Source organism: Corythoichthys intestinalis, chromosome 4 (genome assembly GCF_030265065.1).
Source record: "Corythoichthys intestinalis isolate RoL2023-P3 chromosome 4, ASM3026506v1, whole genome shotgun sequence".
NCBI classification, from domain to species: Eukaryota; Metazoa; Chordata; class Actinopteri; order Syngnathiformes; family Syngnathidae; genus Corythoichthys; species Corythoichthys intestinalis.
Window position 1 is genome coordinate 8,149,844 of NC_080398.1, and position 11,723 is coordinate 8,161,566.

Here is an 11,723-nt window from a genome sequence, read left to right on the forward strand (position 1 = left end):
GATTGATAGGTCGCGGTCTTTCGGGGAGACTCGTCGAACGCCGCTAAGACGACGAGACGGGACGAAAGCGGGCAAAACCAAACGTCGGTCTGCGCGCCCGACGAAAATCCATCGGGGGGAGGTGGGGGGGCGGTGGGGAACACCTGAGAATGTCGTCATTGCGGCGACGAGGACGACGGCCTTCCTGGAATGCTGCGGTCACGTCACATGATGCCGTTGGTGAAGTACTGGAAGCCGTCGTAGAGTTTGGTGGTGATGGAGCGCATGGATCCCAGCACCATCTGCTCCACCAGAAGCTGAAGCTGCTCCTCGGTCAGGCTCATGTGGAAGCGTTCCTTCAGGCCTCGCATGGTGCTGGATCCGTGGAAGCAGGGCAGCTGCGAGCCTAAAGCGTACGCATAACGGTACGGCATTAAAATCACATCGTGGTATCTGGCAGTGCGAAAGATAACACACCAGTGCCGTGCCATACGTGCTCTCCCCGAATCTAGTTTCTAACCCCTGGTTACCCGACCCGAGATGGCCGCCAGATAGATGTCCCATCTTCCTTCTGCGATCGATCAATTGATCACTAGTACATGACCAAACCATTTTCTTTTTTTGGACAAAACATGAAATGTTGCAGACCAGAAAGAAATGATTTTTGGCCCCATTATAAACCCTTTCAGTGCCAATGACCTCCAATTGTGTGCCGTCCAATCATCCTGTTGTGAACTGAATTGAATTGAATCACGTTCATTCATTTGCTGCCACCCTCCCGCTTCAAACGGATTGGACATCCAGCAGAAAATGAGTCAATAGCAGATGCTTTGACATTGATCAAATCATTTAAAAAAATATATATATTGAGACGTGAGATAGCTATGAGTTCATTTCAATGTCAACGCACCGGCTCAGGTGGGAACGTCGCCTCAGGGCGGCCATATTGGTAGTGGCGATGAAAGGTCTTAATGACTTTATCACGAGCAGATGTCCGATATGTTTGAAGCGGGCAGGCGAGGAGCCCTCGCAGTGTCCGACCGAGCTACATTTGCAATTATTTAGCATTCCAAGAAAAGAAAAAGCTGTGCCGGCACAGCGTCTGCATCGAACGATACCTCGGTAGCGACACGAGCACAAAAGTGGCCGCGCTGACCTTGTTGCATGATCTCCACGATCTGCAGCACCCGTTCCATGTGCTTCCTGGCGGCGATCAGACCCTGCAGCATCAACATCTTGTAGTAGTTGAACATGTCGCCTTCGGGACCGCCCATCACCTGAGAACGCAGGTTCTGTGAGAGCGCCGTCTGGACGCGATCTGGCCAGCGAGCGACTCACCTCAACAAACTCCGCGGTGAGTTTGAAGGCGGACGTCTCAAAGCCCAGGTTCTTGGGGGAGCTGGACAGGATGAAGCCAAAGTCGATGTGGATGATGTGACCGCACGCGTCCAGCAGGATGTTGCCGTTGTGCCTGAACGAAAGCGCATCGAGCCATTCGATCGATCCGACGTCTACCGGGGCGCTACGAGAGCGAGCGAGCGAGCGACCGACCTGTCCTTGACCTGCAGCAGGTAGCAGATGAGGCTGTATCCGGCGCAACTCTGCACAAAGTTCCTCTGCGCCGACAGGAAGGCCTCGGTGGTGGGCGCGCCGTGCTCCTGCAGGAAGTAGTCCAGCAAGGACAGCTGGCTGTGCTTCTTCACCTGATGCAGCGACACGGCGTTGACCACCGGCTCGATCATGCCGCTGTCCGACGACAGCACCAGAATCTTGTAGGGTTTGATCCACAGAGGCACACGCTCCGCCTCCCAGATGGACTGCGGACGACAAAAGACCGTCCGTTTCTGCCAGCGCGGCGGCTCTACCACTTTTTCAGTCGATGGTACATCGTGACAACCCCGCGAATCTACCACCATACCGATCGGACGTAACCGTGCGATCGCTGCTGCTAATATTAACAGAAAGCGAGGATTTTGACGGGACTTTAATGGTGGCCTCATATACTGTATGTACAAATCATATTTAGCTTACACGAAGAGCAGCTTACGTACGCAACAAGTCTGTCAAAACAAGGTCGCAAACTTGAATTCCTTGCTCCATCATTTTAGATCATTTTGTCCGTCTCACAACATTGCTTGAAAAATCAATCAAACATGAGTTACTCAGCACTTGAGTTTTCTTTCCCGCCACATTTTTTTTGGAATGAGGCATAGACTTCATAATGATATTGACGGGTCACATCCGTCATGCGCTGCGCCACGCCTTCAAGTAGGGGGCCTGCTCACATCAAGAAGAGTTATTCTCAAACCCATGCACGCAGCGATCTAACACCGGATTTAGGTTGAAAAAGTACCAAAGCTGTACCGCATACAAACAGGAAGGATTGTCTCAGGAGCGATTTGTTTGAGGATTCAATGTAACTATTATATTTTTCGTACCATGCATGCATTTTGAAACGTTGTGAAAAAACAATCAATGGGAGAAATTAGCCGCTACAGCATTGGCGTCATAGTTCGCAATATTCACGTAAAATAAATGCTGCCATTTTTTTTTTTTTTTGCTTTAAACCAAGAATCGAGAAGGTTTTACTTCCATATCTATAAAGAAATCAGGGATTAAAGCATTTATTCACAAGAATTTTCAACAGAAAAAGCTCTTTGTTTTCATTAGGCCCTCGCTACATTTGCTTACTGACTAGCATCATAGTTTGCAATATTTACATAAAATAACTGCTAACTGCACGTTTTTAACCAAGAATCAAGACTGTTTTACGTACATATCTATAAAAAAAATCACGGATTTAAGCATTTATTACAAGAATTTTCAACGGAAAAGGCTCTGTGTTTCCACTCGGTCAGCTTTGATGGCGATGGCCCCCTATTCATCGGGCCCGAGTCCCTTCAATATCATTATGTACTCTATAAATGAGTATTTTCAATTGAACTTGTGTCAAATTTCTTTTACTGTGGCTATACATCCATTTCAAAGTTATTTTCTTTTGGTGGGGAAAAAACTAATCTTCCATATATCTACTGCATAGATATATGATTTGAATACGCCACCAGGTGTCAATGACCAGTTTAAAATTAATTGGAAGATCAATGTGTGCATTTGGACCCTTGACTGACGGCATAGTGTTCCTTTCTTTTCCAGAGCAGGCGCCATTGCGCCTTTTATGTTCAATTGTATTTGATGAAGGTAAGCCAGTCGTTAATGGCGCCTCCCACCATCCATAAAGCATCGCAGTGTACAGAGAGGGGTCGCACGGGTCGGGTTACAAATATATTGACCACACAAATTTATTTTACTCTAATAACTTCACCTCCGCTTACCTTGAGCTGCTGCAGCACCTGGTACGCCAGCAGCTCCTGCCGGAGGTCGTCGCCACATTTGACAATGACTGACAGCAGACGCCACGTGGGCACGTGCCCGTAAGGGGAACCTTCGCGGATCCTCCTGAACCGGAACAGACGGTCCGGGTTACGGGAACGACACGGGACGTTCGTCGCCGGCGGACGCTTACCGGACTTTCTCCTCCCAAGGCTCCTTGAGGGCCACGGCCGACGGGTCCTCGGGGTCCCGCTTGAAAGTCGTGGGGGTCTGGGCCAGCTGCTCCGACAGACGGCGCCTGCGAGCCCACGTCCACCGTAGTTTTACACCCGTACGTCGATAACAGTGACAGTATCTGCCAGTGCGAACGAAAGCGCCACAACGTACTCTTCGAGAACCGGTTTCAAACCACCGGTGGCCCTACCCGAGATGGCCGCCAAACTAATTTTTTTTTTTAAAAAGGAGCGCTCGTCACCCTTTCTGAGCGACGATAAACGTCAAATTGCGTGGTGTTCAATCATCATTCCGTTGTGAGCTTATCACAAGTAAACGTCCAATCCATTTGAAGTGGGAGGCATGTTGGTTCATTTGCCGTCACCCCTCCCGCTTCCAATTGGATTGGACGTCTAAGGTTGTCAATGGCAGCCAATGGAGTTCAAAAATAAAATGGGTTAATCCTCTGGCCAAAATGCACACGTTTATCAAATGCTCATTTGTCAAAAGTAGCATTGAAAAAATGAGTTGAGAATTTAATTAATGCATTGACTTTGAATAGAACGTCATCTCAGGGCGGCCATGTTGGTAGGGGCTATGAAAGGTCTTGGACATTTAGTGCAGCCAATGAGTTAAGTGATGTCAGACCAGTTATTTTACATTGGAGTATGCAGTCTTTTAGCATTAAAAGAAACCGCGGTAACAGTACGGTACGGGCGTTGGCAGAGTGTCGGAATCGGGAGCAAAAAAAAAAAAAAAAAAACGGTATGGGCGCAACACCCACCTGATGTCACCCGCGGCGATGAAGACAGGTTCCTTGCTCTCCAGGCTGCTGACGCTGTCGACGGAGAACTGACTGATGTTGTCGCAGCTGGCGTGAACTTCCGGAAGCTGCGGCAGTACGGACGCGTGAGCGCCAGTCGGCTGACCGGCCGCGGCAAAAAGGGGCACCCACCTCCACCTGGAGCTCGCCGATGTCGTCCACCGACCAGGCCTCGTCGTCGTTGTCGTAGTTGGGGACGGTGGAGAAGCTCCCGGCGCGCTGCTCGGCGCTCGCGCCGCAGTCGGGCAGGTGCTCCACCGAGCGCGTGCTCCTGATGCGGTTCTCCGGGATCCGCGCCGGCACGCTGGCGGTCTCAAAGTCGTCCACCTCCAGTACCTCCACGTAGATCAGGTAGGGCGCCTGCGGGAAGGGTAGGGACGTGACGTGACGGCAAAAATCTGAGAAGCTCGGTCCCCACCTTGTCTTTGGAGTTGAGCACCACGGCCTGGGTGTGTGGCACGCGCACCACGTGGTGCTCGAAGGCGGCGGTGGGCAGCCAGACGCGGGCCGGCAGCTTGTGGTTGAGCAGCGACAGCTCCGAGATCAGGCGTTGCGTCTTCTGCTCTTTGGTGGGCAGCGTGGCCAGCCGCTTGCCGATGCCCATTAGGGACTTCATGAAGTCGCGCTGCGGCGCCAGACGCACCGGCTGAGGGCCACACACACACCCACTCGTTACGACCGAGTCAATTAAGAAAAAAAATAATAATAGGACCACAAGAGTTAAGTCGTAATTTTACGAGCGTTAAGTCAGATGTTCTAATATTCTCGGAAACAATATTGCAGGTATTATGAGAAAAATGTTCCATATTGTTACGAGAAAAAAAGTCAATGTTATGTAACACTACGGGGTTAAATGCATATTATTACAAGACAAAAGAATGTAGGGTCATAATAATGGGATTTACTAGGGTTGGCAGTACCAACCAGAACTTCTTAAATTCCAGAATGTTCTGCCCAATCTGGAACTATTAGCAAACCTAGGATTTACTTCATAATATTACAAGAAAAAAAGTGGTCATACATTGAGAAAAAAATTAAAATATGACAAGATTAGAATCATTATAGTGTATCTTTTCATGGTGCAATATGAGTGGGTGACTCATTTAGCTAAATGTGACAAGGTACAGAAATGATCTTACTATGGCTAGGAGCTACGACAACATATAAATCCTTATATTATTTCTAATTAGATGTAGATTTGCCAATAGATGAAGGATTTCCAATATTTTAACGGAAGCGCTGCGTAAAGTACGTACTGTAGCAGCTAATTCAGAAGAATTAGCCACACTGCAGCCATACAGCGGTATGAAAAAGTATCTGAACCTTTTGGAATTTCTCACATTTCTGAATAAAATCACCACCAAATGTGATCTGATCTTTGTCCAAATCCCACAGGTGGAAAAAAGGTGTCTGCTTGAACTAAAACCACCCAAACATTTATAGGTTGTCATATTTTAATGAAGATAGAATGCAAACAATGACAGAAGGGGGAAATAAGTAAGTGAACCCTCTGCCTAAGGAGACTTAAAAGAGCAACTGAAACCAATTTTTAGTCAGGTGTGTGCCCAATCACTGATGAGGGGTTTGAAGCAAACGCACACCGGGTAAGAACTGTCTTGAGGAGAAGCATTGTCTTATGTGCATCATGGTTCGGTCCAAAGAGCTGTCTGAAGGATTGTTGATTTGTAGAAAGCTGGGAAAGGATACAAAACCATCTCTAAAAGTCTGGATGTTCATCAACTGACAGTCAGAGAAGTTCTCTACAAATGGGCAGAGTTTGGCACTGTCGCTTCTCACCCAAGGAGTGACTGTCCTCCAAAGATGACGCCAAGAGTTCAGCGCAGAATACTCACAGAGGTAAAAAAAAGAACTGTCTGCTAAAGACTTACAGAAATTACTGGCACAGTCCAATATCTCTGTGCACACATGAACTATATGTAGAACTAGCACTAGGACTGGTGTTCATTGGAGGACTTAACAGGGGAAGCCACTGCTGTCTTACAAAAACGTAGCTCTTTTAATGTTCTCAAAAAGGCACTTGGACACTCCACAGAAGTTTTGGCAAAATATTTTGTGGACTGATGAAACACATTCAACGTCATGTGTGGAGGAACAATGGAACAGCTCACCAACATCAACACCTCATCCCAACCGTGAAGCATGGTGAAGGGAGCATCATGATTTAGGGCGGTTTTGCTACTTCAGGGCCTGGGCAACTTGCAATCATTAATGGAAGAATATGTTTTGCAGGAAAACCTGAAGCTGTCCGCTAGACATTTGAAGCTACAAAGAGGATGGATACTGCTACAAGACAGATCCATATCACAGAAGTAAATCAACTTCAGAATGATTTCAAAAGAACAACATACACATTCTGGAGTGGCCAAGTCAAAATCCAGACTTGAACCCCAATGAGATGCTGTGGCATGACCTCAAGACAGCAATTCATCCCAGGAATCTGACTGAACTACAGCAGTTTTGTCGAGAAGAATGGGCCTAGATTACTCCTGATCGATGTGCCAGACTGATCTGCAGCTACAGGAATCGTCTGGTTGAAGTTATTGCTGCCAAAGAGGGGGCCTCAAAATATTAAATGTCATGGTTCACTGACTTATTTTTCCCCCTTCTGTCATTGTTTGCATACTATCATTAAAATATGAAAACATTTCAATGTTTGGGTGGTTTTAGTTAAAAAACCTTTTTTAATCAGTGTGACTTTGACAAAGATCAGATCACATTTGATGGTGATTTTATGCTGAAATATGAGAAATTCCCATAGGTTCAGATACTTTTTCATACCTACCACTGTACATATTGATCGAGTGATGCATTTTCGTAATATTACGAGATTTAAAGACAACCTGCGGGCCTATTTTTATTTGTGTGTGGCCCTACAACATACAAACCGTGTCTCATGGATATCATATTTTCGTGGACAAAGGGCTTCTTCCTTTCCCTTGTCCTGGCCAACACGCCCTTCCTCGGCAAGTTTCAAACCCACGCAAATCAGTATCTCCGAAGAAAGCCGCTCAGAGAGAAAAGATGAACAGGCAAATTTGAGTGGGATGAGTTTGATTGCCTCCAGATTTCAAAAGAAAGCATTTTGCGCGGCTCGCCGAGCAACTCGGCGTCATCGGAAAGCGCACCCTCCGGCAGAAGAAAAGAAGAACCCCGAGACGTCAACGTCAGAATGACCGCAGAGACATTTCCCACAATGCATCGGAAGGTGGGGCCGAGTGACAACTTACAGTAATGCTGACGTCAACATAGTCCGAGTCGGAGCTTTCCTGGGGGTCACAGGTCAGAGGTCAGAGAAGGACCATCTACTGGCTTCAGTAGACATATCGATGGTGGAATTTTCCTCCATGGTTTTTTACCCCCTATTTCTACCAACCATTTTGAGGTAAAAACTGTGAAAAACGCAATTTTCGGGCTGTAACGCGTTCCCGACTACAAGTCGCCACCCACCAAATTTGACATGAAAACGGCATTTGTTCATACATAAGCCGCACTGGACTATAAGCCGCAGCTGTCCTCACTGTATTATGCAATGTATACACCAAAAGATATCAACCGGTAACACTATATCAGACAGCAGCATCAGAAGAGCAAATGAAGCACCATGAAGCTTTTGAACCAATTGGCTTCATTGCTTCAAGCAGCTTCATTTGGCCATCACGGCTCCCTTAGGGGAGACCGTCAACCTCTGACACCACCTGCTGTCAACACTGTTCGTCTTCCTTCATGCCTCTTAACATGCATTGCAGCGCTACAGATGTAAATAACAATCAAAATCCATGATCTGTGCTCATAACTTCTTTGGTTACTGTTCCAGTTGTTTCATTAATTGCTAGTTACGGTATTTGGTGACAGCGGCGCCATAAGCCCTTCATAAGACCATCACAATTATAACATGACGCTGCCATGAGCATTAATAAACGGTTATGACAGACGACATTTTGTGTCATCTGGCAAATGATCTCACTTTTGAATGGATGTAGTCCAGGCAAAATGTGATGCTTAGAGCTGGCAAATTGAAAGGATTTCTCGAGGCAAATAAAATGACTCGGATCCATTTTTAAACTCAGCTCACTCGAGTACTCGTTTCAGCTCTACAATGAAGATTAACCGACGAGCACATATTCTATTCTTCAAGGACACCGCAAACTTCCTGATGATAATACACGCTCAGCAGGAAAACACGACCTAATTTTCAATCATCAACTGTATGTAAAAAAAAAAAAAAAAGTTGTCCAAGACACCGCTCGCCACGCTAAATGCTAATGTGAACGCTAGGAGTTACATTTAATGTGTGATGATCACTCAGCACAGAGATTTAAAGAATAACGCAACATTGTTTTTTTTTCTCTTTCCATGATAAGAACGCAATCTTACTGCGTTTCAAAACAAACTAGCCTAGAGCGGCACGTCGCATGAGTGACACAACCAAACACTGCTACGATGCAGACTAACTCCACATACAATGAGAAAATCTAACACATAGTGAACACGCAGTACAACGGAATCAACGGCGCGTTTCGGTCTCGTTCTTGCCTGGGAATGGCGTCCTAACACTCGTTTTTAGCATAGAACATGAAAAAATCGTCATCGTTGACGAAAATAACAATGGTAAGTTCGCCGCCGACCCTCCCGCCTCAAATGGATAGGGCGTCTTGTGGCAAGACGATGAGTTGAGCGGTGTCTGAGTGAGCCGTGATAGCGATGACTTTACTGTATAATCAGTACGCGGTCATTTGGTATTTGTTGAAGGAGAAAATAAATGAATGAATTGGCCGATCCCACATGGCATCAGGAGCTATAAAATGGTATCGGTGCGACACCCTGTTATTTGTAATAAACGGCGAGCAATAAAATTGGGACGGAACGAAGCGCACGGACGACGCTTTCACAGCGACGAGGGTCGACGGCCGCTTACCTCGTCGGGGCCGCTCTCCACTTTGGGGTTGCTGGCGGTCCTCTTGAGGTTGCTGCTGAGGCTGACGGCCACGGCGGCGTCCGACTTGGAGCGCTGGTGCGTGCGCTTTGAGGGCGACAGGCCGGCGTGTTCGGCCGGGGCGGCGGAGAAGGGCGACGGCGCGGGGGGCTCCCGGCGGGCGCGGGCCGCCGCCGGCTTCAGCTGATCCGACAGGATGAGCTTTCGCAGCTTGGCGCCCCGCGAGTGGCGCTGCGTGGAGATGTGCATGTCCGACGAGTACGCCGCTAGCAGCCAAGCGCACTGGAGGCTGAACGAGATACTTTGCCTGCACCGGTGCACCTGGGACACACGTCGCCGCGGGAATCAGCAAAAAGGGATGGAATTGACGGTGGTCGAAAACAAGCAGGAACTGACCCAACGTGTACAGAACGGAATGCCCCGAAATCATCCAAAGAGACCCATTGATGGTCATCATCTTTGACAAATAAAATCTCAAATACGTTTGTGAATTGCAGTCGGCTGTACCCACCACGTAAGGTTTGATGGCGTCGCCCACGTGCTCGTCCATGTGGACGTACATGTTGAGTAGCTGCGGCAGGTAGAAGTCCACGTCGTCGTGCGGGAAGCTGAAGAGCCGGTTGCCGATGTAGGCCTGCACGCCCGGCTCCTTGGAGTTGTGCAGGTACGAGATGGCCATGGATACGTCGAAGAGCTTGGACTCGAACAAGCGCAGGAGCCACGACTGCTTGCTGGACGGGTTTTGCCGCGGGCGTCGCCGCCCGCCCGCCCCGCCTTCCTCGTCCTCGTCCCGGTTCGGCTCCGGGGACCCGTCCCCGTTTCCCACGGGGGTCTCGGGGCGCCTCAGCTTCAGCTTGTGCAGGACCTCCCGGCAGGCCCGCTCGGCCGCCGCCGCGTCGATCAGCGCCCCGCCCTCGCCCGCCCCCTCGCTGATCACGCCCAGCGGGGGCGTGGGGGCAGAGCCCGAGGACGGGGAGGAGCTCAGAGAGAGGGAGGGGCCGTCGCGGCGGCAGGGGACGGGGGACGCCTCCGCCTTCGTTTCCTCCATGGAGAGCGCGGGGAGGCTCCGCCCACCTCGCTGCGGAGCAAACGTAGAAAACGCAGGCGGTTACGGAATCCAAAGCGGAAAGTTTGGACCATGGTAAGATTGTTAGGCCTTTTTTGATATCGTTAATAGTTGTTATGTTTACCTATGGCCACTTCCCCACATACCATAGGTCAGCATTACCGTCATGTGTAATATGACATGAATTGCTGTTCATAAAATATGAGGGAGCTCAAACTGTTGATGAAAAAAATGACTATGATCATCATAGCATTCTGCTATTTTAGGCTAGATTTGGGCAATGTCCTTCATTAACATAATGCGTTGCTTTCGTGAGAATCACCCAGTAGCACCGGATGAGGTCCATTTTGGGGTCAAAGATTAGAAATACATTCGAGTTCAAGATATTTTGTAATATGAAACAGAAGAGGATTCAAGATTAAAATCATCAGACAGCGTTCCATTCATTGCAAAAGAATGAACACCATTGGACGTCCGTCGCCGCCAATGACACTGAAAGAGTATTCCTATTGGAAATGCGACATAGACACGCACACTTAAAGAGTCATGGAACATTTGATTCGAGCAATAGCTGCTTTAGACAAATGTCATGACGACAGCCAAAAATCGTGTCGTAATGAAAAAGTGGCTCGTAGCTCTTTTCCTTGCCAAAAACTGTGCTTTGGTTGCCATTGCAGCATTCTTTCGCTTGTGTCTGTTGGTCACATGACACAAGTCCATCGGAATCTCGAGAAAGCAAATAATCACATTTCCACGACTCGACAACACACCTAAATCACTCGAGCTTCAACTTGCTTAGGTTAAAGGTCACGTTGAAAGCGGAGACCTGACTTAAACAAGAAGTAGTATTTCAATCACACGAGTCCACCACCACAACAACAACAACAACGCGTCTTTAGTGACTAGCAGCTAATATTAGCATTAGCTCACTCTCGTCAGACAGAAGATAGATGGCTAGCAGCTACAGGCTAGCTATCAGGGGATGAGCACTAGTGTGTGTGTATGGATGCATGCATGTCGCCGGCCTGTCTAAACTAGTTCGGCGGCTTCTCAGCTAGCTCGGCATCTTAGCCTCGTTATCATTAGCCAACTGTTGCTACGTACGCTAAATGCTCCGAGTGAGCTCGGAAGCTATGCTCCCGTTAGCCAACCTGCGTGACGCGTGGCGTCGACGGCGGCTCCCTCGTACTTCGTTCAACTTTTGCGGCTGTCAATCTTGAGCTCCCTCCCTTCGCTCAACTTTGGTTCCCCATGGTCATGGATGCTGCTGTCTGTGTGTCGAAGAGCCGCAGGGCAGGCGCACCGGATGCCGCCGGTGACCCTTGACCGCTAGGGGGAGACGCGATGGGACGCGCACG

The 11,723-nt window shown here is 48.5% G+C and overlaps 1 protein-coding gene across 5 annotated transcripts; it reads right to left on the minus strand.

The window, feature by feature from the left end:
- Positions 1-201: 201 nt before the first annotated feature.
- On the minus strand, positions 202-11,723 carry pi4kb (phosphatidylinositol 4-kinase, catalytic, beta). 5 transcript variants are annotated; one of them, XM_057834902.1, is made up of 13 exons: positions 11,470-11,723; positions 9,811-10,377; positions 9,282-9,620; positions 7,594-7,632; positions 4,764-4,991; positions 4,478-4,705; positions 4,307-4,413; positions 3,503-3,607; positions 3,312-3,435; positions 1,531-1,796; positions 1,318-1,450; positions 1,136-1,256; positions 202-385 (listed from the first exon to the last, which is right to left on the minus strand). In XM_057834902.1, the coding sequence occupies exons 2-13, from the start codon at positions 10,345-10,347 to the stop codon at positions 204-206; spliced, it is 2,409 nt and encodes an 802-aa protein (XP_057690885.1). In that variant the 5' UTR covers positions 10,348-10,377; positions 11,470-11,723; the 3' UTR covers positions 202-203. The 5 variants fall into 5 exon arrangements, with proteins under 5 accessions (XP_057690885.1, XP_057690883.1, XP_057690884.1 ...); XM_057834900.1 differs by having other exon boundaries at positions 11,517-11,722; XM_057834901.1 differs by having other exon boundaries at positions 11,555-11,719.

Excerpts from the sequence above, each read along its gene's own strand:
- pi4kb (XM_057834902.1), bottom strand. The coding sequence starts at position 10,347 with ATGGAGGAAACGAAGGCGGAGGCGTCCCCCGTCCCCTGCCGCCGCGAC. Across the intron at positions 9,621-9,810 it reads ACGCCATCAAACCTTACGTG|GTGCACCGGTGCAGGCAAAG; the intron begins GTGGGTACAGCC and ends CGTGTGTCCCAG. Across the intron at positions 4,414-4,477 it reads TCGGCGAGCTCCAGGTGGAG|CTTCCGGAAGTTCACGCCAG; the intron begins GTGGGTGCCCCT and ends GTACTGCCGCAG.